The following is a 26,412-nucleotide window of genomic DNA, read 5'->3' on the forward strand; positions in this document are numbered from 1 at the left end:
CATTGCTCAAGACTTACCGTCGAGCACCCTTCATCCCTCATAAAAGTTGCAGCTGCACAAGATTTCAAGCCTGATATTGACGAACTGGTTACTAACAAGAGATGCCAAGTGTCGGGACAAAAGAAATAGATCTCACACTGCAAGACTCCTATATAAGCAATGAATATAATGAATAATATAATAACATAAAGGACCGTGACCCTGTGTTTGGATCAGCGGGTTGGAAAATGGATGGATGGATGGACCTAGCTAAGAGGCTAAGACTCTAATTGTACACTGTTGAACAGAGATTGTATGGAAATAAATTGCTTTTCTTTAAACTTTAAGTGTTACATTTTTTTAAAGTTTTCAGCATTGGAAAGAAAGCTACAGTAACTTTGTATAATAGTATTTGTTACAGTGCGGCCCGCTGACGCACGTATGGCAGTCGAAGCAGCCCACCAATGGTAGTGAGTTTGACATGCCTGGTCTACAGGACGGTAGTGAGACCAGCTATGTTATATGGGTTGGAGACGGTGGCACTGACCAGAAAGCAGGAGACAGAGCTGGAGGTGGCACAGTTAAAGATGCTAAGATTTGCATTGGGTGTGACGAGGATGGACAGGATTAGAAATGAGTACATTAAGGAACTTTGTTAAACAGAACCTGCCCGATTTTCCTCATCTTGCACCCTCGTCCATGCTGGAAAAAATATTGCTCACTTTCAAGGAGTTAGACACCCTCTCTGCAATATATAAAATTATTTTACAGTCCCTCCCTTTCAAAGATCCAAGAGGACATTGGGAAAAAGATCTCTTAATCAATATATCAGAAAGGGAGTGGAAAGTAGCAAAGCAGAGAATTCACTCGAGCTCCATATACGCAAAACATGCAATTATTCAACTCAAAATTATATATCGAAAGAAGTAGTAGTAGTAGTATGGTTACTGGTGGGAGGTGACAGGGAGTAGCTAAACATGCACACATAGGAATGTGACGTGGGACCTGGTGTACGTCCCGATTAATTTTTTTTTCTTTTTTGAGGGTATGCTGGTGCCTTTCTTGCATAAGCAAAATTCTTGTATGAATTCTAAGCAAAGATTTATCCACAAGGCTCCAGGACACCTGGAGTTATTTAGCCACAGTACCAGAAGGCAGTATCTGATCAGAAGAACACGTAACCCAGTTTAAAGCACGATGACGGAAATGTTATAGCTTGAGACTGCTTGGCTGCATCAGGGCCTGGTTAGCACACCATCATAGAATCTACTAAGAATTCTTCATTGTACCAGAGGTTGCTTGAAGACAATGGGACATCACCTGTCAAAAAAACTGAAGCTCAACCGAAAGCAGACCAATGACTCTAAATATGCCAGCTATTCACCAACTGATGGCAGAAAAGAAAGAATTGTGGGATCCTCAAACCTATCAGGATGCTGTGGTGGGATCTGAAAAGGGATGTGCATGCAAGACACCAAGAAAAGACAAAAAAAGACAATCTTCATTATTTGGCTAAAGGGTGGGGTGCACTTGCATGCCAGAGCTTGGCCAATTTTTACATGGCGTATAAATTCACTGGTTTGCAGGTGTGCAGATATCAGCTATGAATGCTCAACAACAAGGCATGAACTTAGAGGAGTGCCACAGTGAATCAGAGGATAACAGCAAAGACAGGAAGGTTTATTTATCTGCTGTTAAGAGGAGCTTTCCGGTAAAACAGGCAACTCTTGCATCAGAAAACATGCAGGGTGAGGCACATACATATGAATAGCATACAGTAACTGCTGCTTGCTGTTTCTCAGTAAAAGCGGCAGTTTGCATAGTGCCCTTCACAATGTGCATCATCAGAAGACACTTCAGAAGGCAACCATCAGTCACTGACAGAAACGTCAGAGTGTCAGCAGGGAGGAAGGTGAAATAAGTTGGAGAGAGCAAGACAAGTTATGTGGCATGGGACAACAACAGGGCAAAAAGACACCTCTCCCAGTTAGGAATGTCTCCAGGCCTCATACAGTAATGATCAAAATCCTGAGACCACCTAGTAAGACACTATTTGATATGATATTAAGGCCCTTTTTTGATGACCACTTGCTGAGGTTTACAGTAAAAACAGAATTGCAACATAAAATATAGCACTTTGAATCAGCCAATCATTCCATACTTTAAACAGAATTTATTAACATTTAGTCTGTCTCAGAGTGCCATCTGCTGGTGAACTTTAAAAAGTACTTATGCACTATATTCTCATTGTGTTCGTTTATATTTCAAGATTTCCATAATCTTAACAAATCTCCTGATTGGCTAGACAGGTGACCTGCTGTGACTAGAAGCAGCAGAGCTCTGATTGGACCTGAGTGAAGACTACATTCCTTCAAAAACAGTGACTATCAGTTAAGGAAACTACTAAGTGAGGCAACTAGGAGCACTGAAAATGATTTAAAAGAATGATGATGGTCTCTATAGCGGATAAGGGAAAAATGTGACTGTTCAACAATTACTTAAAAAAATATCATTTGTGTGGCGGGTGACAAGAAGGATACCATTACCGAGAAAAACTCAAGTGATGCACAAAACAGTCTTTGCAAACAAACAAGGCACACTGCATATAGATGGTGATGAAAATGGGATTCTTCTGGTCTTACAAAATGATAGGTGCAAGGCACATCCTGTTAACACCATTAGTGTGGTGGCAGCATAAGGCTTTTCACTGGGAGGCTGATGGTAAATTTTGTCAAGGAGAAAAACAACAAGGATTCCCTTTTCAGAAGCAGAAAATAAAAGCACTTATAGTCTAAGAAGGGGAAAAGAAAGCAAATGTGCTAGGGCTGCTTTGTCTTGAGACTGGAGTGCAAAAGAAGATCTGGAACTAGAGGGCAGACGAATGGAAAATCAAATGATGAAACACAAAAACAGAAAATTGAGCTAACCCTTTAAAAAGCAAAAAGGCATGCTGGCTGGCTAGTACTTTACACTTAGAGTGGCTCAGATGATGCAGGAGTCATAGCAGATGACATGGGACAGCAAGCAGGGAACAATGCGACTAAAAATAATTACAAAGTTGTGGCTAACGGTGAGGCAAGAATTCCTTGAGGATAGAGACTCCACTTTTCCAGACGTCCAAGACCAACTCAGCAGGAACAGAAGTAGTGAGAGGCAACTCGGCACAGAAAGTATAACTTAAAATATATATTTGTAGTACATCTTGACTAACTTTTGTTGCATAAAGGAAAACATTTTACATCCATTAGCACAGTGGTTCAGAGTCAGGACTTAAGGATTTCTCTATACTTACTCAGTTTTCTTTCATTTACAGAAGTAAATTTAACAGGAGAACACAAAAAACAAAATATTTTGCAAGTAAAATCTTTGAGCTAAGGCAGGTGCAAAGGTTAGAACAATGAGCAAGTTCAGCTACTGAAGAATTTCATTTTTTTTGTACTCACTCTCAGCTATCAGTTACTCTATAATCCTAGAGGGACTGAACCTGCAAGAAACCCCACTATCACTGAAAAGATACTAACTGAACACAACATGCCTTCCATCTCTGGTCCAAACAGTTTCATCTATTGTAAAGGTAGCTCAGGAACATCAAGGAGCTCTTGTGCTGTATCAGTGTCCTTCACTGCAAAGACTGTGATCCCAGATTTGTATGCTGCCGGGATGAGCACATGTAATGCATTGGTTCCCTCGTCTGGAGTAATTTCCTCATAGATCATCTGCCCAACTTGGCCTGTAGAGATGAAAAACATGGAACACAGATCTGCATATCAGCCTCCGTCCAAGAAAAGGCAGGTTGCCCTACCAGTGCACATATTTTGGAAGACTGCATCAGTATTCAGACAAATTGTTTTACAGGGACAGTAGTTTAACTCCAGCATTTGGGGAGAATTTTAAATTTTGTTGGCAAAAGTTTAGACTGCAATCATTCAGAGTCAAAAGGATTTTAAACATCTCTTGAAATTGTGGTTAGGGGGCATTCACAACAGTATTTTAACCACCAAGTGACTTGCATTTTGTAATTTATGATTTGCAGTTTCCTAAAACTTTGCTAATAGTAGGGTAGACCGGTTATTGGCTACACACAAGATGAACAGTCTTTACAGCGTAGGGGAAAGCAACTTACTGATCTTACTGCAAGCAAGTTTAAGGCACCATTCATGAAGTTCAACTTGTTTAGGAATAATTTGCATTGCAATTTTCATAAAAGGTGCCCACATTAAAAAATGTGCTAACTTACTGACTGACCTGTCCTAATTTGGTAACACTAATGAACCGGAATGAATGATTAGTACAATTCATTAGCTTCTGATCAAGAACAAAGACAGAGGAAAACAACAGCAGCAGAACTGGAGACCACTGAAATTATCAAGGTATGCCTGACAATACTGAATTGCATTGTGTCAGTGCCATTTAACTCGTCTTTGGTGGTGTTGTCTCTTTTTTTTTTTTTTGTAGTGTCATAGTTGGACTGTATTTACATGCCGAAGTGGAGGTGGGAACCAAATCTTTAAGAGGAAATGACGGGGAGGACTGACCAATGGGCATGAGCAAAGTGTTACATAGAGAAAGTGTTATCCTTCTGGGAAGCAACTTTCAATTCTTATTTAGCCAAAAAACTGTGCTTCAATCAGTTTATGGATTGACTTTTCATTAAAATGAAAATATTTTAGAATTATTCATTTTTAGTCTGTGTCATTTACTTTGTGCCATGCTGCTGTTGTGTTGGTGTATCGTACATGTGTGTTGATTTTGTATTCCATATTTTTGATATTGTTTCAATACAATTTGGCCTTCTGACAGTCTACTTCAAGTGGGAGGTCTGCTTATCAGGTAGGGGTAGTGGAACAAAGATTAATTATATTAAGAAGTAGCAGCCCACAGTGCCAGCTGACTTGATCTATCCCATTCTTTTTACTCAGTTTAGGAATTGGCATAGTATACCATAGTAAATACAGTCGAGTTAAGGAGTTTCATACTTATGTCTGAGGGCCATAGCAAAACAATAGAGTAATAATGTTCTAGAAATTACCAAAACCAGCCACAGTAATAAATCTTTCGTTATTATCATTAAAATTAAAAAGGGTGTTTTATGTTTTCTGACTCTTAAAGTGTCCTTTAAGGTTTGCTTTAATCAGTGCCACTCCATGTGGTAAATACATTCAGCCTACACCACCTTCCCTTACACTAGTGTTTCTCATCCTTTACCCTCTACCCAGTTTTGTCTTTTTAAGTTCACACTGCAAACTGGTCCTTAGTGAAACAACAGTCCCCTTGGTGAAACAAGCTCACGTAGAAACAGGGAAGTATATAAAACATGTCTGCTGATCACTTAGGCAACCCAGCGACAGCAACCTACAACCCTCTGGCGACATGACAATAGTTGAGAAACACTGCCCTACACAGACCCAGTGTTTGGGCGCTGAAACTCGAGGATCGCTTTGTGCTACTCTGTACCAGCATTTAAAGTATGCCTACAGGTAACCAACACCAGACCCACAGGGCCTAAATTGCACTGACCTGTGCACTTTGTGAATAACATATGGCTAATTTGACACACGGCCCAATGGCCAGTTCCAAGGTCAGCGCATGACTGCATTAGTATTTTTTTGGAAATGCATGAATGAAAGCTGATGTCATCTGTTCATAGTTCAGTGTGACAAAATGCAGAGATGAAATTTAATGTGACTGTATGGTGTTCAAGTCAATACTCCAATTTTTTGATGGGTTCAACAATTTCTCTTTGTTGCTCTCAGCAGAAGCAGTTTGTGAAGAACCAAAGTGAGACTGGTTGGCCATGTCTATGTTTAAAATTCTTTACCCATCATGTAACGCTCCTATTGGCCATCAAGGAATTTCCAAATGCATGTTGAAGATGGGCTTGAATGTTAGCTATGGTGATTTCCTCCTTCATATGAACTTCAATCACTCATTCAACATTTCCTAGTCAGCCATTTCCTCTCACTCAAGTACAAACACTTGGCAAAGGTAAGCAACCTTGCTTTTTTGTTCAGGTTGAGTACATGGGTTTTTACTAGTTACAATACCACATATTTTTATATTTCATATGTACAAACACAAATTAGAAAAAGTTGGGATGATATGGAAAATGCAAATAAAAAAACTGCAGTTATTCTTAAATTTACTTTGACTTTTATTTCATTGCAGACAGTAGAAACCCAAGATATTTCATGTTTTGTCAGGTCAGCTTCTCTTCATTCGTTACAATACACCCATTCCTGCATTCCAGGGGCCTCATGTATAAACGGTGCATACGCACAGAAATGTTGCGTACGAACGTTTCCACACTCAAATTGTGATGTATAAAACTTAACTTGGTGTAAAGCCACGCACATTTCCACGGTACCTCATACCCTGGCGTACGCAATTTCTCCGCTCGGTTTTGCAGACTGGCGGCACCCAGCGTCAAAGCAGTGCTACTGTTCCCGTGTGGTCACCCTTTCTTTCTTAGATCCACATTCCTGACGCGGCTTTATAAATACATTGAAACTAACTGTATATTGTTTATTAGTGTAATGCATCTGATTGTAATTAACCTGCAGCAATATAATGGTCCAGGGAATAGCCATAGTATTCCAAATACCATAACTGCTTTAGCGTTGTTACTCTCAATGCATCTTCTTCTTTCAGCTGCTCCCGTTAAGGGTTGTCACAGCAGATCATCTTTTTCCATATTACTCTCACTGCACCACTCGGAGTATTTATATCACTGTATCTGAGTGGGGAATCACAGCAGCAGCTAATTGGAAAGAGAATTATTGGTATACAGCATGAAGCAGACGCTGCCTGAGCCACGGCAAAACGTTTCAGAGACTTTCCTGTACGGACTTCGCGGTTTAGAAAAAGTTTCATCCCAAGAACTCTAAACGCACTCAATCAGTCCATCAAGTGCTCCTTGTAGAACTGTTTGTACTTATAAGTACAATTACCTCACTGTAAACTTGCACTACACTTATAATATTGCACAACCTGCGTCACTTTATAAAGCGTGTATTTACATATGATGACGATATCATTTTTAAGATAAAATGCAGCAAAATATGTTGGTTATACAGATAAAACTTTAACTTCATTTAAATAATCTGTATTGTTAATAATTAAACATGTGAGGACACGGTGCCGCAGCGCTAGCTAGTTCAGGGATTGTTCTTGCATTGCGTTGTATTCTTGTTGGTGCTGACACGACACTGGAAGGATAGACAGATAACAACAACAACAACAACATTTATTTATATAGCATATTTTCATACAAAAAGTAGCTCAAAGTGCTTTACATAATAAAGAAAAGAAAAATAAAAGACAAAATAAGAAATTAAAATAAGACAACATTAGTTAACATAGAAAAGGAGTAAGGTCTGATGGCCGGGGTGGACAGAAAAAACAAAAAAAAACTAGACTGCTGGAGAAAAAAATAAAATCTGCAGGGGTTCCAGGCCATTCCATTCATTATTCCAGGATAGAATAATTAAACATGTACTACGAAGATATTTCAATGTTCCTTAAAAGTTTTGAAGAATCGACGTTCTAAGCTTACAAATGGCTTCACGTCTATTACAGAGCTGATTGTGTGGCGATTGGGTATTTGGAGAAAGAAAAGTAAGGACAGGAATTGGAGGTTAGTATGTTTGAAAGAGACAGTACTTCTGCAATAAATTATTTCATCAAAAGTCGCGCATGGCGCAGCAAGCCTCTTACGTGAGACATGAACAAGCACTGTGCCACCGTGTTCCCATGTTTAATGACATGCTTTCATTCCTATCATCATGAAAAAGATATCACGTATACATCTCAGTATTTTAATTATTCAGAGAGCTGTAATATCATGAATGTAATGGATTATGTGTCCTGTCGGAGAAAGAGAAAGCCCGTTTAAGAGGCAGGTAGTGATTCACATACATAGAGCACCAAAGAAGATCAAATACAGAACAAAGCATTTAACGTGCTACTTTAGTTACAATGGGATTTGAGAAACTAGTAAATTAAATGATTTTAAGATGAAGTTTATGATGTTCTACTTTAAATGGCAAAATAAACTACGTGATTAAAGTGGAAATTTCAAGATTAAAGTTGACATTTTGTGCTTCCCCAATGTGTGCCTATTTTTTTTTTCAGTACCCTAATAAACTTTCATATGACACTCAGACGATGGGCTATGACTCGCCTTTTCACGGCGACTTTGATATGTGACTTTTTTTATTTCGGACACTGTGCGACTTTGTGAACTTGAGCTTTCGAGTTTCTCCGACACTCTGTCACTCGATCAACTTCCTTTTGTTGATTATACCACTGTTTAAACCAACAAATAGTACATTTTTCCTTTGCCTCCACTTGGTATTCGCTGAAATTCTTATATTTTCCCCCGTGCTTTCCCATTGTCTTTTCACAGAAGGCTATTTATATTGATTTGCATATTCAAAGAGGCGTAATTCTTGGAGGAGTTGGGGCGGGACAGCAGGCGCGTGCACGTGCGTTACTTTTCACGCTGATCTGGATTTATGTAGCAGAAGAACGTGGAAGTTTGCATACGTACAGATTCCTGCATCTGAATTTTTCTGTGCGTACGCACATTCCCGCTTTTGTGCTTACGCCATGTGAGTTCTACGCATGGTGTTATACATGAGGCCGCAGGCCTGTAACGCATTTCAGAAAAAATTGAGACAGTAAAGCATTCACCACTTTGTTATGTCACCATTCCTTCTCATGACACTTAAAACATTTTGGCACTGAGGATGACAAGCAAATTTCATGTTTTCTTGTGTAAACATGACTAAATAAAGAAACCTTAAACCTTAAAGCAGTGTTTCAGGTGTTATTTTGTCCCTTTCTTCTTGCAAACACATGTGCAACAGTAGGGGGCCGTCATTGTCACATTTTTCATTTCAAAATTCTCCCCACATTCTCTATTGACGACAGGTCAGGATGGGCTAGTCCAGTACCCATACCCTGTGCAGAACGTGGTTTTTCATTGTCTTGTTGAAAAATGCATGGACATTCTTGGAAAAGATGTCATCTTGAAGGCAACTTATGATGCTCTAAAATCTTAATGTACTTTTCTGCATTATTGCTTCCATCACAGACGTATAAATTACCTTTGCCAAGGGCACCGAAACAACGCCATACCATGACAGACCCAGGCTTTTGGACTTGTTGCTGATGACAGTCTGGATTGTCCTTTTCATCTTTGCTCTGGAGCACACAACATCCATTTCTTCCAAAAGAGATCTGGAATACTGATTTGTCTGATCACAATACACATTTCCACTGTATGATGGTCCATCCCAGATGCCTCTGAGCCCAGAGAAGTCAACGCTGCTATTGGACATTGTTAACACAAGGCTTTTTTTGCACAGTAAAGGATTATGTGGAATTTGTGAATGTAACTCTGTATTGTGGTGCTATTGTGGTTTGTAAAGTAATCCCCTGCCCTTGTGGTTATATCATCTTTTGATGAATGTCTGTTCTTAATGCAGTGCCTTCTGAGGGATTGCAGATCATGGATGTTCAGCTTAGGCTTGTGCCCTTGTCCTTTACGCACTGAAATTCCTCCAGATTCCTTGAATCGTTTAATGATATTATACACTATAGAGAGAAATATGCAAATGCCTTCCAATCTTTCTTTGAGGAACATTGTTTTTAAACATTGCAATTATTTTCTCACACATTTGTTGACAAGCTGGAAATGCTCTGCCCATCTTTGCTACTCAAAGACAGTCCTTCGTGGATACTGCTTTTGGAACAAATCATGATTAGAATCATCTGTTGATATCAACTGTTTCAAATCACACTATTATTTAATTTTTGCTACCTCATTACTGGCCCTAATTTGTTCCCATCTCAACTCTTTTGGAATGTACTGCAGTCCTGAAATTCAGGAATAGATGTGTATTAACAAATGAAATGAAGTTGACCAGAAAAAAACATTAAATATCTTGGGTTCATACTGTCTGCAATGAAATAAAAGTCAATATAAATTTAAGAATCACTGCGTTTTTGTTTATTTACTTAATTATTTTTGCATTTTACATACCTTCCCCATTTTTTCTGATTTGGGATTGTAGTTTGACAATTTCAGTATATGCATTATGTTTGTTAGACTTGTGTATTTTGCAAAAGCCACCTTCCCAGGTTAGAACCTTGAATTATGAAGGTTACTTATGTATGATAATAAAAATCTTTTTATAACAGAAAACCTGAAGCTGGTGGACTTAGCATTTTCAAAGTAAGAAATGTTTTTGGATTTAAATGCCATTTAAAAGTATACATTTACAAAAGTTTTGAAGCAACACATTTTCAGAGGTATTTATAATTTTAAATATAGATGTTGGTTCATTGGGTACTTTTGGAAACTTAGAATAGCTGGGAAGGTAACCCTTTTTTCCTAATTATTGCTGGTTACTGTTTTAAAGCTGTAGAGCAAAGTCATATATGCTTAATTAAATAGCTCTACAACACCTTGGCCAAGGCAACCCATAGGGTCCCCTGTGAAATTCAGATAAGACAGCAATGCAGGCTATTGGCCATTCCTAATCACAGCAGAACTCACAGCCCAACAATAAATAACTGAACTGAAAGGAATGTGGTAAAAGAAAGTTGTCATAAAAGCTAAACACTCACCAGGTACATCCAGCTGATCCCATCTTGGATCATCCTGCACTTGTGACAGAGCAGACAACTTTGTGTCTTCAGACAGCCTTATCAAGATGTCTTCCTTCCTGATCAGAAGGACGGAGTCACTGCATAGCCTTTGTTTAACCACACTGGTTTTCTCTGTGGGAAAGAAAATAAAGAACACAATACTAGCTTGTGTTACAGCTGGCCTATCACATCACAGCTGGTACACCAGGACAGAGGAGCCATTTACCTGTCACCATGAACTGCTAATAATACTGAGACATGAAAAATGTGGACAATGCGTCTTTTTAAACTTTTTTTTCTACCTTTTTCCAGCACAGCCTTCATATTTCTAGCATCCATGAGCTTTATAATAACATTGTTATTGTAAAGAGTTTCTTCATTAGTGGCTATCTGAAGTTTTCAGGTCTTCTTCTGCATACAGAAATACTTTTAAGGGCATACCATTGTAGACTTCTTCAGCTTTTCCACATTTTGTAAAATGCAAAACTGTATTAATGCTGTGTTGCTGCTGTTTAAGAATCTAGAGCTCAATGTGGAGTTGGCACATTTTCTCTATGTCTGTGTGGACAAACTGTTTTTTCTCCTGCATCCCCAAAGCCATGGAAATTAACTGCCGATTCTAAATTGGCCCCAGTTTGAGAGTGGGTGAGTGTATGGGTGGGCACCATTATGGATTGGTGACCTATCCAGACCTGTTTCATGCATTATACCCAGTGCTGATCAGATATTACTTTTTTACTATGATAAAATAGTAAAATATTTATTTAACATGTTTTATTTACTCAGCACCAAAATACTGTCTCCTTATCTACATATTTGGTCTACTAAGCACAGTATGCTTTTTGAAGCTTAATTTGATAGAAAAAGAATCAAGCAGGTGAGTGCTCTCTAATCAGTGTCATTCTTTTAAACTCTCAAGTTACTTTTTAAGAAAACCAATGTGAATTAATTTCTTCTGTTGTGGTTTTGCCTCTCTACTGGGGCACACTCTTACACAAAGAATTTTTCAACATTTTAAAAACTTTATTTTACTAACACCGTTACCCAAAGTATCGTGTAATAGGATATGTTGCAACTGTTAATCGAGTTGTTATTTTTGGTTTTATTTTTTAATACACAGTTGTAGCATAAATAGGTTAAGTGACTTGCTCAGGGCCTTACAGTGACATAGAGATGGAAACTGAATTGGCAACATTGTAGTTTAAAATGAAGGCACTGCATCCCATACAGTATTTTTTTTTTGCCAATCCATCAATTCATTACTGAATTAATTTATTCCATTTCTAGATTAATGGGGCCAGAGCCCTCTGTAGGAGAAATGGACACAAGTCAGTAAACATGCTAGGACACAGCTACTGATATTATAAATAGCTGCACATTTTCATTTTGTTAACATTTTTTTTATTCATTCACTTTTTCAACTTGCTTTATCGGAGCACAGGTTCAGGCTTTGTCACATTACACGACTTTTCAGATATCTTTTAGTCGCAGCCTTCATTTACACAATGTTAGAAAGTCTGAGGTAGTTTGCGGTGTGCTTCCATGAAGCCCGTCAACATACCAAGCGACTCAGTCCATCTAGTATGTGAGTTTCATTTGATCTTTAGTCCTAGGGGTGGGCTATATGTGCATGAGAGCTACAACCAATCAATGCTCATTCGGAAATACAATTCATATAATGTAGTAACGAACAATATGGAACACAGGGGCTTTGAACAAAAATTAGAGAAGCTTACCTGTTTAATGGCGCAGGTTTACATGCCAAGACAGAATGGAAAAAAAGGTAAAGATTGTGAATAAACTCACCATAGGTATTAACCCTTTGTACAGTACTGACTCAGTCAGCCAGTGCATTATTTGCTGTCACAAAAAGAAAAAAGCATGGCTGCATTGGAAGATTGGCACTCTGTCTGTAAAGAGGACATGGCCAGCGAGTTTAAGTCATTCAAACTGACCTGGTACAGTGACGTGATCAGCAACTGCATTCAGCAAACTCCACATTCTCCATGACTGGAAGTTGCAAAATGGGATATTAACTTTACAAAGCAGGAGCAACCCTGGTCAGACCACTAGTCCATCTCAAGGCACACTGACACGTGTGCCCAAATTCACTCATAATGAGCCAATTAACCTAACAGTTGTGTTTTGGGGTTGTTTTTTAAAAAAAACAAAACAAAACAAAAAAAAAAAAACAGTAGCTTTTGTGGAGAGCATCTATAGTGGAATAGCTGAATGCTCCAAAGACAGCAAAAACAGGACAGAGTTGGCATTGTTTGAAGTATCCCTAACATAAGGGAAGCTTGGTTGTAATCCTATAAGGAGTTTAAGGGAATTAATCTTAGATAGTTGATCAATAGATTTAATTAAATCAACAGACTGTGCCTGAATACATTAACAACGTCTTTAAAGCTTAAATGAAACCACCAAAGACAACAGATTACCATGTTTAACTTTTTGGTACTTTACTACAGATACCTGTATAATATGAGGGAGCACGTTACCTTTGAGTGTCAATACTCACATACTGGAAATGCAGGCAGGTAATCAAACTTCAGTGTGCACTCCAGTGTAAATAACCACATACATTTTAGAAAAGAATGCAGTTCCAGTGCCAAAGACTCTTAGTACCTCTCCGTAATTCACAGCAACTGAGTGAACTACAGAGTATCATACTCACCTACTTCCAAGGGGTTGATCATGCATAAAAAGTCTGGCATCACCCCAAAGATCATTTGATGGTGCCAAGCATCTGGGATTTCCTCCCCCTTGGGTACTGCCAACTGCATGTTCATTGTGGCCACAGGCACAGCCCCAATACTGATCCAGTGAGACAACCATTTGGGCAGGTGTATCTGGCGTTCTGGATACATATGAAAGAAACGACCTACTACCTTCCCATCACTTGCCTTCTCTGCACCTTCTATCAGCTGAGCATGCGTCGCACCTGAGGAGTTGAACACAATGACACACTAAAATCAATCAAGACATTTCACTAACCAACACAGCAGAGTACTAATGTCAAGGAACTGTAATTTAATTCAAGCAATACAAAGTCAACTACCTGACCACTGGTCAATGGTATAATAAACAACCTGGCAAAGTTATGAATTTAAGCCATAAAAATGTTTTATTTCAAATTAAGTGTGGCATCTCATTCAGTGTAGACACTTGCCCTGTGTCAACTGCTGCACGTGATACAATGATAATATAAACTGAATAAGTTAGAAGATGCATAGACATATACATTATGACTGGTGCATGCCTTCAAAATGATCACTCCAAGTGCTCAAAGTTCTAATTATCTCTGGGAAACGTTTTTCAAAGTCTACTTGTGTCGTAGCTCTCAGGATCTCATCCATTGATATTAAAATTAAATAACAAAAATATTAAGGAATCACATATTAGAAGTAAGAAGACATTGAACAGAACCAAGTCATAACAACAGATCACATATATTAAATGAACTATGCACTATACTGCCAGGAACATTATTGTGACCATTGTTTTGTTAACGCCATTCATTCAAAAATGTGTGAAAGAGAACCTGTGGTGCAATGTGCAGTGAAACACTAAAAGTATGCACGATACAGAATACTTGAATACTTTACAGAAAAGTATGCTCTAGAACACAAAATGGATATAAATAAAGACAATTTACTAACACATTATTTTGTACCAGATACGGTATGGTGGTTAGCACTGCTGATTCACAGATCCAGTGCCTTGGGTTTAAATTTTGCAGCTAGTCGATGTTTGTGTGGAAGTTGCTCAGCAAGTAAGCGAAACTGTAGCCTAGCAGGGAATAAGCAAGGGACATATTTTAAAAAAAGGTGGGCATATGAATGCATCTCCCTTTGATAGGGTCAGATCCACAATAAACATTTGAGCAAAATATTTGAAAGGCCTAAACCTACAGCATTACAAAAACACCATTCTACTTGATACTAATTATTGAACCAGCTTTTTTTTTTTTAAATTTTATTGATTTTATTCTACTCATTCCATACAAAGAGATCAATTTTTACAAAACAAAAATAGGATTGAAAACAAATCCACCCCCACCCCTGAGAAAGAGAGCATGGCCAATGGACTAAAACTTAAAAATAGTAAAAATAAACAAACTGAAGAGTTTAATAAGTGGATAAAGATAAATGTTGAAGAAAAAGAAAGAGGGAGAGAATCTACTTCCTAGGTGCTTTAAGAGCTTATTCTAAAATATTAATTAGATCCTGCCAGGTTTTTAAGAAGTTATTCACAGATCCTCTAAGTGAGAATTTGATTTTTTCCAATTTCAAATAATATAAAACATCAATGAACCAGCTTTTCAAGAATCAGCATACTGAGAAACATAATTTTTGCAATATTTGTATGCTGGAGAAAGCAGATTTTTTTGTAAATAATGACAATAAGAGCAACTACTTTTCACTAATTCACTTTTGCCAGTAAAGCAGTTAGTTAATGAAGTAAGTGAAGAAGCATCATTCAGTTTTATTGGTTGTAGGCAGCTGTGAAGTTCAATATTCAGTATGTCACTGTAGCACAAGTATTTAATAAGCTTTGCACTCTTATATGTAACCTGCTTAATAAATTCAGAATGGGCAAAAAGTAGGTATAAAGAATCTATTCATTATTTCTTTTTATTTTACTGGTTTTAAGCAAGTATGCAGCACTGATCAGGTCATGTTTTGTAACTTAGGTGCATGAAACTTTCTCCATCAACGTTGTAAAATTCCTGGAACCTGTCCCTGACACATTGAACATAGTAACACACAAATTCTGGTTAGCATCAATGTTTTTAAATGCTGGCAAGATTAACTCCTTCAATTCATCCTGTGTGGGGCTTTCTCTAAAAAAACCTTAAACTACACTATGCCCCCAAAAAACAAGTCCTTATGTAATAAATACTGTAAACTTACTTTTGGCCCACCCTGTATAGTATTCTTTCATATACAATATACTTTATTTGTAATTATCATTATGTTGAATTACTTGCTATTCTTTTTTATTGCACATTTTGTTTCTTGCTTGGAGAATTATGTTGTAGGAGTCTGTGAAAATGTACAGTATTTCATTGACTCTGCCAGGAAAATCACTGTGAAAGGCCTTTGCTTCCAGAGATGTCTAGCTTCTGACATGTGGGGCTCCAAGTTAAAACACTGTCTGGTTTATTGTACAAAAAAACAACATTATCTTATATTTATAAAAATGCTGACATATACGATCTAACAACTGCTGAACCTTTAACTTGTTCAACTTTGAGACTATTGAATTGTGGCCCACCGGAACCTTCAATTCTCAAAACTACTGCATGCTCTGACAGCACCTGGAGAAGAAAACAACCGATGCAATGAGAGTACCTCAGCTAACTGCGTTCACCTCTGTCAAATTTCCACTGCAGTTTTCTCAGTAAAGCTCAATGTGGATTGTACATCGACTGATTCTTTAATACATTCAAGTAGAACAACATACTTTAGGTCAAAACAATTTTTATTTTTTAAATAAATATTAACTTATTAAAAAATAAGTGTATTAATCAGAAAGGCATTAAAGAAAAAGTCTGTCTTTGATAGAATCACTGAAACTGAGGTGCTAATATTTGACCTAAATGAAACAATTGTAGCTGCGAATGGGGAAAAATTATTCCTGAACAATGTGCAAAACTGGTACATACTCATCCCAAAAGAATTAAGGCTGTAATTGCAGCAAAAGGGTTTTCAACAAAGTATTCATGCGTAGGGCTTGCATACTTATGCAAAAACTAAACTTTTGAGTTTTTCTTCTCCAGTGAAATATCAGCAGAAAATGGATTATTTTGACTTTGAAAATGTATTGTTATAGCATAAGAGTTCACATTAAAAATGCTGAATGGATAAACGTGTAGAATCTTTTGTCAAGTAGGAAATTCCGATAGCTTTCAAGGGGATTGAATACTTTTGCATGCCACTGTATATTGTACATCTGTATATTTTCTATGGTGTTTAATTTTTCTGTTGCATTTAAATTTATACATCTCTGCAAGCACTATGAGCTTGTCTTATGACAGCATTCGACGAGAATAAATTCATTTGAAATTGAATACACACCTTTTTAAGTTCACTATATTAAAAAGAACAGAAGACTGACATCTTAAACTACACTGAACAGAAGTTTACAGACCAGTTTCAAAGAAAACTGCAGACTACAGATGAAAAAATTTATGAATATTTACTGCTGGTCTCTGAATGTCACAATTTTATCAAATCAACCTAGAAATCTGATTTTGCTACAGATTTATAGGCTGCGCTGTAGATGATCCCTTTAAAAGCATTTCAATTAAACTAAGCTAGCAGTAATAGGATTGTGGTGACAGATCCTTACCGTCTGCATTGGCTCTATAGTCATCCAACAAGCTGTATCAGGTCTGTTCTACTTTGCTGTCATAACTCATAAGAGCTTTGCATGAATCAAGTTAAATAAGGCTGCTGTCATTCTAGACAAATGGGAACTGTAACTGGTTCAAGAAATTCAATTTAGAAAAAAGGATTTGTACATGGCAAAATGTAATTACTATACAGAGGGTACAGGAGAGAATTTGACACTCAAGATGTTGGAATAGAAATTAAAAAAGAAGAGGTTAAAATATAAAAGACAATCAATTAAATTAATAGAGAAAGATGAGTAACAAAAAGTTTGAAGACATAAAAAAGAGATGCAACATGGAACAGCACCCTTCTTGTCCATTAACTTTTTGTTTTTATATATTAAAGCACAGACTGTTATTGTAATTTAATAAACATCAAATGTTCGAAAGAGCACCTTACTGCAAACAACCCAGGCACAACTAGATAAGCATTTTATTATCTAAAACATACAAATTACACTGTACTCTGACTTCAGATGCTGCTGCTTTAATAATGGAAGGTTACTAACGATTGTGATAAACTTATGTAAAATGTGCTTCAAAAATGCAGAAAAACAGAAGTGAAAAGGTACATATAGAACAAAACATATCTCCCTACTCCTGTGAAAAGGGAGAATAGCCAGTGTTTATTTCCCATTTGTATTTGGTCTTGATTGGTTTTCTTCTGAAAACATGAATCTAAAACAAGTAAAATGCAATCCCTTAAGATTATAAAGTGTATCTACAGTATCATTTAAATTATATTCTTGCTAATTCTTTAAAATATCTATGCTCTGGGTTTCTGTTGTTTCCCCAGGTAAAATTGTAAATACAGTAATCCCTCGCTATATCGCGCTTCGCGGCTTCACTCCATCGCGGATTTTACATGTAAGCATATTTAAATATATATCGCGGATTTTTTGCTGGTTCGCGGATTTCTGCGGACAATGGGTCTTTTAATTTCTGGTACATGCTTCCTCAGTTGGTTTGCCCAGTTGATTTCATACAAGGGACACTATTGGCAGATGGCTGAGAAGCTACCCAACTTACTTTTCTCCCTCTCTCTCTTGCGCTGACTTTCTCTGATCCTGACGTAGGGGGATTGAGCAGGGGGGCTGTTCGCAAACCTAGACGATACGGACGCTCGTCTAAAAATGCTGAAAGATTATCTTCACGTTGCTACCTTCTGTGCAGCTGCTTCCTGAAGCGACATGCTGCACGGTGCTTCGCATACTTAAAAGCTCGAAGGGCACGTATTGATTTGTGCTTCTTTGTTTTTCTCTGTCTCTCTCTCTCTCTCTCTCTGCTCCTGACGGAGGGGGTGTGAGCTGCCGCCTTCAACAGCTTTGTGCCGCGGTGCTTCGCATACTTAAAAGCCAAACAGCCCTATTGATTTGTTTGCTTTTCTCTATCTCTCTGACATCTGCTCCTGATGCGCACTCCTTTGAAGAGGAAGATATGTTTGCATTCTTTTAATTGTGAGACGGAACTGTCATCTCTGTCTTGTCATGGAGCACAGTTTAAACTTTTGAAAAAGAGACAAATGTTTGTTTGCAGTGTTTGAATAACGTTCCTGTCTCTCTACAACCTCCTGTGTTTCTGCGCAAATCTGTGACCCAAGCATGACAATATAAAAATAACCATATAAACATATGGTTTCTACTTCGCGGATTTTCTTATTTCGCGGGTGGCTCTGGAACGCAACCCCCGCGATGGAGGAGGGATTACTGTAATAACTATGTGCTCACAAAGTGGCCTGTTTAATGAAGTTAAACCATAATATAAAAAACACATGTAATATATAATATAAATTCCACATGTACAGTGGCAAGGAAAAGTATGAGAAACATTCAGAATTTCCTGCTTTTCAGCATTAAATGGTCTTAAAACATAACCCGATATCCATGTCACAGGCATAGATAAACAACATGCTTAAGCTAATAACACACAAACAACTATAACTATCTTTCATCTCATTATTGAACACACCCATCAAACAAACATTAACAGTGTGCTCTGGAAAAGGTAAGTGAACTCTTGGATTTAATACCTGCTTAAACCTTCTTTGGCAGCAATAATCTAATCAGACCTGCACAACATTCAGGAGATATTTTGGACAATTTTTCCTTACAAAACCGCTTCAGTTTAGACATAGTCCTCGGATGTTTGCTGTGAACGGCTTTCTTAAGGTCATTCCACAGCATCTCCATTGGGTTAAGGTCTGTGCTCTGACGGGGTCACTCCAAAAGATGCAGATTTTTTTTTTTTGAAGTCATTCCCTGTAGTAGATTTACTACTTAGAAAAAGCCTATTGTTTACTAAGTGGAAATTTCAAATTCGTCTTTATCTTTTCTTTTTCCAATTAAAAGTGTAAGCAGCTGCATTTTAAACAGAATTGCTGTCCAAACTCAAGCGGTGCCCATTTTAATCTAAAGGACAAAATAAAGGTCTGAATTCCTTAAAGTAGTTTTTCTTGCAGTTTGTCTATTTGCACAGGATGCCATGTATGATTACTTTTTTTTCAGTTTATTACTCCACTTTCTTTAACGTAAAGGTTAATATACCAGTCGCCTTTCATTCACTGGCTGCTCTTTGTTTACACAGCAGGAGGTTTGCTGCTAAAGAAAAAAAAAAAAAAAAAAAAAAAAAAAACACATGCTGGCTCAACTACTGTAATATCTTGCATAAAAATTACTAAATTACTAAGTAATTACTAAGCAACTAAATTACTGTAAAGTATAGAAAGGCAGGGGCTGAAAATACCAGTTTTTGTGATGAACCTTTTTGAGGATCACCAATCAAGGCTTTTTTTTTTTTTTTTTTTTTTTGAAAATCGTCTGATTTTGATTAACAAAACGGATCAATCGGAGCATCTCTGAAATCTCATCTTTGTGAGGAATGCTTCACATTAGCAGAGGAATCTTGTGAATAGCAAACTCAAACTGTTTGAGACATTTTTTTCTGTTGTTATACACATGCACATGGGTGGCAGCTAAAAGGACCAAATGAAGGGAATTCCATGCCTGGCCAGGGGATGACGGTGTGCAGTAAACCTTTCTCTTTTATCTCTGCAGACCAGACATGGGAAACTCTGCCTGATTCCAATGACATCACTTCTGGTCCCGCCTCGACGATGTCACTTCTGGGCCCAAGTATGTCACTTCCAGTTCCTGCACCAGATGACATCACTTCCGCCGACCAGCCAAAAGAGAAACCCAACCACCTCTTTGCAATCAGATCTGTTGTGGACTCAATGTGTACATTTCTGGGCAACCTCATTTTTGCAGCCTGAATCAAGTATACAGGTGGCTGCCCCAAACCTCTTTTGGTGTCAAGGTCTATTTATTTCACACTGTCAAATTACATCTAAGCCACACATCCAATCTTGTTTCATAGTTTGGACTCCTGGTTTCCCAACTCCTAACTCCAATTAGCTATTGCTGAAGTCATGAGTTCACATACTTTTTTCAACCTACACTATGATGTATTAAATTATGTTTTCAATATATATATATATATATAAGAACAATACAACAAACTGTGCTTGTTTGGCCATATTTTAAGACACATTTATGCATAAATATGGTGGTTTCCAAAGGGTTCAACATATTTTTGTCTACCACTGTATGTTGGTTTAAAAAAAGGAATATTTACTATAAAGGAGAACAAATAAAAAGGGTCCCCCATGATGCTGCCAGCTCTGCTTATCATACACCTACATATAAAGGCCCAACATCTGCCCCGCGAAATCCCTTTAAAACAATCTGAACTAGCTTGCTCTACTTTTTATATTTTTTTTTTAGAAAATATTACTTCTGATTCAGGTGCATACTTAATCCCAGTTTTCTTATCTTTCCCATATTTTTTAATTTTGAAGATAAAACTATATATCTGTATTAAAGATTAGCTTCATTTGACATTTTACTAAATTACCATAAAACATTTTAATTTGGGGTGGGATACTATTTTAAAAAAAACTACCAACTTTATTCTGTTTCATTTTCTTTATTGGGTTAACTCACAACAAAACAAACTTCCTTTATCATTTTACATATGATGCAACATATTAAAACACATATGGTCTAATATTTGGTCACACAGATCTGTTCATGCCAAGGGTACAGTATATACCGTATGTAGATGACTTTAAAGAGAGTCAGAGTCAGAGAGAGTCAGAGAGAGAGAGAGAGAGTCAGAGAGAGAGAGAGAGAGAGAGAACAGCCTCAGGGAGAGCAGATCTAAAGATAGATACTGTATTAGTCAAACAAGGCACAGAAAGGATATAATGTGCAGGCACACACAACCTGTGAGTCGTACTGGGAAGTTTCTCTTCAATAACATTATTACAATCAATTCAATGCATCTTGAAGCTCAATTTAAATTAAATTATGTTGGCAATGGATGGGTAATATTTATGGATATCTGGCATTTTCAACAAAAAAATATATGTCAAACAAAATATTGGAAGTGTAGATAGCATCCAAAAATTCACTAGAAATTTCAGGATAAAAATATCAATTATAGGCACTAATGGGTACACTTTAACAGCAATTAATGCCAAAAAGAACAGCACAATTATAAATATCAATAAGCAACAAACAGGTTGGGCATGTGTTCCGTTACAATTAGGTGAGGAAAAAAATTACTTGATTTACAGTAGTGTCTCCTTGCTAGATTGGCTAATTAAGAATGTTTTTGTTTTTTCAGTATCCGAATTTCAAACCACAACCCAATAGTAATTTATGAAAGGTTACATAGCTGAGGTATTCAGTTAAAAGGTAAAACTGCAGGGGCACTTATTAATTTAATTGCAAACAACAGGGAGGTATAACTTAATATGTAACTTAATTGACAACAGAAAAAAAAAATAAGTTGAGTGTTACTATGATCTGTTTTTTTTTTTGGTTATAAAGATTATGTCAAACAAAAATAAGCAATTTGGGCTTTAAGACAAAAAAAAGAAAACAACGATAAACAAATATCAGGAAAGAAAGTGTAAAGTAACGGTGGATATACAGAAGTATAACTTAGCATATTATTATTAATTTTCTCATCAATTGTGAGTATTGCCTTGAGTGTATGCATTAATAAGGAAACTTTCAGGCAGGACAGACATTAAAACTGGAGGGTACGGAAGTTTGGTAACTAAAAGGCATGATCACAAGAAATAGTCTAAAAACAACCAGCATCTAGCAACCCACTGTTTATGGCGTACACTCCCACTAGTTGACAAGTGAAACCCTTGCAGTGAACTGAAGCTCTCACATTGCCATTAGAATTGTAAAAATAAACTGGCAAATGTGAGGAGACGGCAGTTCAAGGAAGTTTCTTATATAATTGGACATCACTTGCATACTGTAAATATAATCAGTCATAGTAGGGGATACCTTTGCTTTCAGTTGAAAGTCAAAGGTTTCTTTGGACAAAGCATGTGCATTCTTCTCTGAGCTTGAAGCCTCAAACTGACAACTTTTTGATGAAACAAAAGTTTAAAATACTAATTATAAAGGGAAAATAACTGAAGACAAAGACCAACCTGCTATACTCCTGGACAGGAGATACTCTGGTAAGGGTGCTTCATTCTTGCGCAAGTTAGTTTTTACACAGCGTTCCACTATTTGTGGGGTTACATTGAATCCCAGAGCTTGGAGAACATCAACAACAGCTGTGGCACCACAGGCGGAGACTCCTATTTGCTGTGTCTGCTTTTGGGCAGCCTCTTCCAGGCTCCAGATCATTGCAGTGGCTGCATCATTATCCCCCTCATCATTTCCAAGAGACCCTCTTTTCAGCACTGCCTCACTATGTTCCTCCATAATGTGTTACTGAAAGTCCAGTGTGCCACTTGTACCAGTTTAGAATGCTGCTCTCCTGATGAGTGGGGCCAAATCAACTTCTTAATATCCTGTAGCAAACAACAAATGAAAACATTAGATTATCAAATTTTCTAATAACTTCAAAGAAGTGATTTGTGATTTATCATCATAATTTTGTTTGTTTATAAAACTGTTTTTGTAACAGTGACAAATTCAGAAATAACAGTAATTATATGTACTGGTTTGTGTGTATGAATATGTTTTTAATACCATTTTACAATATCATGCAACTAAAACTGCTTTCATAAACAACAGATTTCAACTGAATTGATAGAAGATTCATGTGGTACTGTTAATTCTTGGAAGGGTCTGTGGCTAATTGTAATTTCAGAAATTTGAACTACAAGTTTTTAAGATGTACCCAATGCAGATTTAAAACTTGCATTGAAATCTCTAAAATTGTTGGCTGTATCAGAACATGATAGGCAGTGGATCATTGTGGTACTCTGCCAACAAATGATAGTGTCAGAGAAATACTGAAACATTATAATCTTTAGATACTACAGCTTATTATTTTAAGCATAACTGAAGTACTACTGGAGTCCATGCTTAGACACTGCATCATAAAGTGTCACTTAGACATCTTTCTTACGTTTTTAAGTTAGTTAAAGTTGCTTTTATTTTTTACCTTTACAGACATGAACATCAAGTCACTTACTAGCTTCGATTTCAAGAAGCAGAAGAAGTGAGCTGCTATGACTGAGGTTCGCGTAAGTTACCACTCGGCTACAAAGAAAAGCATGGGATGGGGCAGAGGCAGAAGCCAGACTGTTGGCATATAATGAGACCTACCTCTGCATTCTGGTAAATTGATGCACAAGGTAAGAAGCTTCTATTAATAAACAATATCATTACTACTATATTGAATAAATGAAGAACACCATTTTAGCTAAATAAAGATACATCTAACATTGTACCTCTCTTATATGGTTATACTTGGGTCTTCCAGCCACACTGATATCTGACCCTGCCCCATCCCATGTTCAGCAGCAAGGGGTATTTGCTTCAGTGTGCAAGACTGCATCTGTTTCACTATTTTGCAGTCAGCAGCAGCTGCAAAACAAGCACAAGAAAAGAAAAAAAAACATAAAAGAACACACAAGTTGAAGCAACTACACTCAAGTTAAAATGGAAACAGCAAACTAATTCAGAGTTGGATTTGCACAGAATGTTCCTGTTTTAAGACTGACACGCTCTCATCCATCCATTATCTAACCTGCTATATCCTAACTACAGAGTCTAGGGGGTCTGCTGGAGCCAATCCCAATTCACCAATTCTTTTTAATGGGAGATTCCAAAATTTCAAAAAAAAAAATACTGCATGTATTAGAGATATCTCAAAGAAAACTGTACTGTTCTGACAAATTTTCTTAAAGAATATGTGCAGTTGTTTCACACATACAGGTGGAAGGATGGATGGAAAAGTAGACATAGATAGAGATAGATAGATACTTTATTAATCCCAAGGGGAAATTCACATGGCTATTGCTGTGGTTGCTTTTTACATTATGTGCAAACGCACCTAAAAATAGGGGGAAAAAAATCAAAACAATGTCTTGCAAAATATACTGCTCTTCTACTTTATAGCTACCTGTTATCACCATGCACAAATGGACAGAGAGATGCTTCAAAGAGAAACAAAACCACATTAATTTATTGAAAAATATTCCAATTTTTTATTTTACATCTACCTCAACCCATTATATTATAAATAATACACAGAGAAAATATGCTGAATTAATTGGAAAAGCATATTTCCATTGTGTAGCCTCATGTTCAATTTCACTCCCTAAAGATCAAACATAATAGATTCTAGAACAATATCCCATTTCGAATGCTCCTGTAAAACACAAAATTCTGCAATTGGTAAAAAAGTGAAGTAGTACTGGTTCTGTAAACAACAAGTAAGCCCGCGATTCGCTAGCGAATCGGAAATCCAAGAATGGCAATCAGTTTCTGTTCTGTCCGATATCTGGATGGATGACATATCATGGAGGGTGGGTGCGCCTGGGGAAATGTCATTTAATTAAATAAGCATATCTGTACTAAAGCGGTTTCGTTTTGTGGAGACGTGATTCCGTTGCCTTTGCTGACACCGACTGCTGGCAGAGTGGAGCACAGCAAGTTTAGTTTACAGGTTGTGGTGTCCGTGTGACAGCCACGGAGTCTGGGAAGCTGCTGGGTTACAGTCTGTGACCGTTATGTGATCTATATTACTAGCACAGTGGATTAGAGCAAGTGTAGCTCACAGGGGTGTTGTTTGGGCACTTACAGGTTGTGTTGTTTGGGCGCCACCTACTGACTCTGGGAATCTGCCGTGTTTTGGGAAGCCGCTGCGTTTGACTGTACAGGTTGTGTTGTTTGGGCGCTCAGAGGTTGTGTTGTTCAGGCGCCACCTACTGACTCTGGGAAGCCGCCGCGTTTTGGAAAGCCGCTTCGTTTGACTCTGGACTCTGGGGTGGACTCCAAGGCCGCAGTGCGCATGCGCCTCGGTGCATCCACCGTGCATATATACTGTGGTTTAGTAAGATGGATAGACCCAAAACAAGAAATCATTCTTTCTGTGCCCTATTGGTTGTCATCAATATTGTGGATCATATGGAAGTACTGTAAGTCCTCAAGTTGATGTGGCGAATACAGTTAGGTCCATAAATATTTGGACAGAGACAATTTTTTCTAATTTTGGTTCTGTACATTACCACAATGAATTTTAAATGAAACAACTCAGATGCAGTTGAAGTGCACACTTTCAGCTTTAATTCAGTGGGGTGAACAAAACGATTGCATAAAAATGTGAGGCAACTAAAGCATTTTTTTTTAACACAATCCCTTCATTTCTGGGGCTCAAAAGTAATTGGACAAATGAAATAACTGGAAATAAAATGTTCATTTCTAATACTTGGTTGAAAACACTTTGCTGGCAATGACAGCCTGAAGTCTTGAACTCATGGACATCACCAGATGCTGGGTTTCCTCCTTTTTAATAATGCTCTGCCAGGCCTTTACTGCAGCGGCTTTCAGTTGCTGTTTGTTTGTGGGCCTTTCTGTCTGAAGTTTAGTCTTCAACAAGTGAAATGCATGTTCAATTGGGTTAAGATCAGGTGACTGACCACTTCTTTGCTTTCATAAACTCCTGGGTTGCTTTGGCTGTATGTTTTGGGTCATTGTCCATCTGTATCATGAAACACTGCCCAATCAATTTGACTGCATTTAGCTGGATTTGAGCAGACAGTATGTATCTGAACACCTCAGAATTCATTCGGCTGCTTCTGTCCTGTGTCACATCATCAATAAACACTAGTGTCCCAGTGCCACTGGCAGCCATGCACGCCCAAGCCATCATACTGCCTCCACCGTGTTTTACAGATGATGTGGTATGCTTTGGATAATGAGCTGTTCCACGCCTTCTCCATACTTTTTTCTTGCCATCATTCTGGTAGAGGTTGATCTTGGTTTCATCTGTCCAAAGAATGTTTTTCCAGAACTGTGCTGGCTTTTTTAGATGTTCTTTAGCAAAGTCCAATC

The 26,412-nt window shown here is 37.6% G+C and overlaps 1 protein-coding gene across 2 annotated transcripts in view; it reads right to left on the reverse strand.

Moving 5' to 3' along the window:
- Positions 1-2,896: 2,896 nt before the first annotated feature.
- Positions 2,897-26,412, reverse strand: part of LOC114659409 (uncharacterized) — a 54,339-nt gene continuing 30,823 nt past the window's right edge. Inside the window, exons 2-6 of one of the 2 annotated variants that reach the window (XM_028811881.2) lie at positions 23,805-23,940; positions 22,548-22,916; positions 13,310-13,576; positions 10,612-10,764; positions 2,897-3,709 (exon numbers count right to left, since the gene is read on the reverse strand). In XM_028811881.2, coding sequence (XP_028667714.1) covers positions 3,543-3,709; positions 10,612-10,764; positions 13,310-13,576; positions 22,548-22,827 — 867 coding nt within the window. In that variant the 5' untranslated portion in view covers positions 22,828-22,916; positions 23,805-23,940 and the 3' untranslated portion in view covers positions 2,897-3,542. The remainder of the gene's footprint in view (positions 3,710-10,611; positions 10,765-13,309; positions 13,577-22,547; positions 22,917-23,804; positions 23,941-26,412) is intronic. The other variant, XM_028811884.2, reaches the window with a different exon arrangement.

The sequence above is a fragment of the Erpetoichthys calabaricus genome, chromosome 10, assembly GCF_900747795.2.
Source record: "Erpetoichthys calabaricus chromosome 10, fErpCal1.3, whole genome shotgun sequence".
Lineage (NCBI taxonomy): Eukaryota > Metazoa > Chordata > Cladistia > Polypteriformes > Polypteridae > Erpetoichthys > Erpetoichthys calabaricus.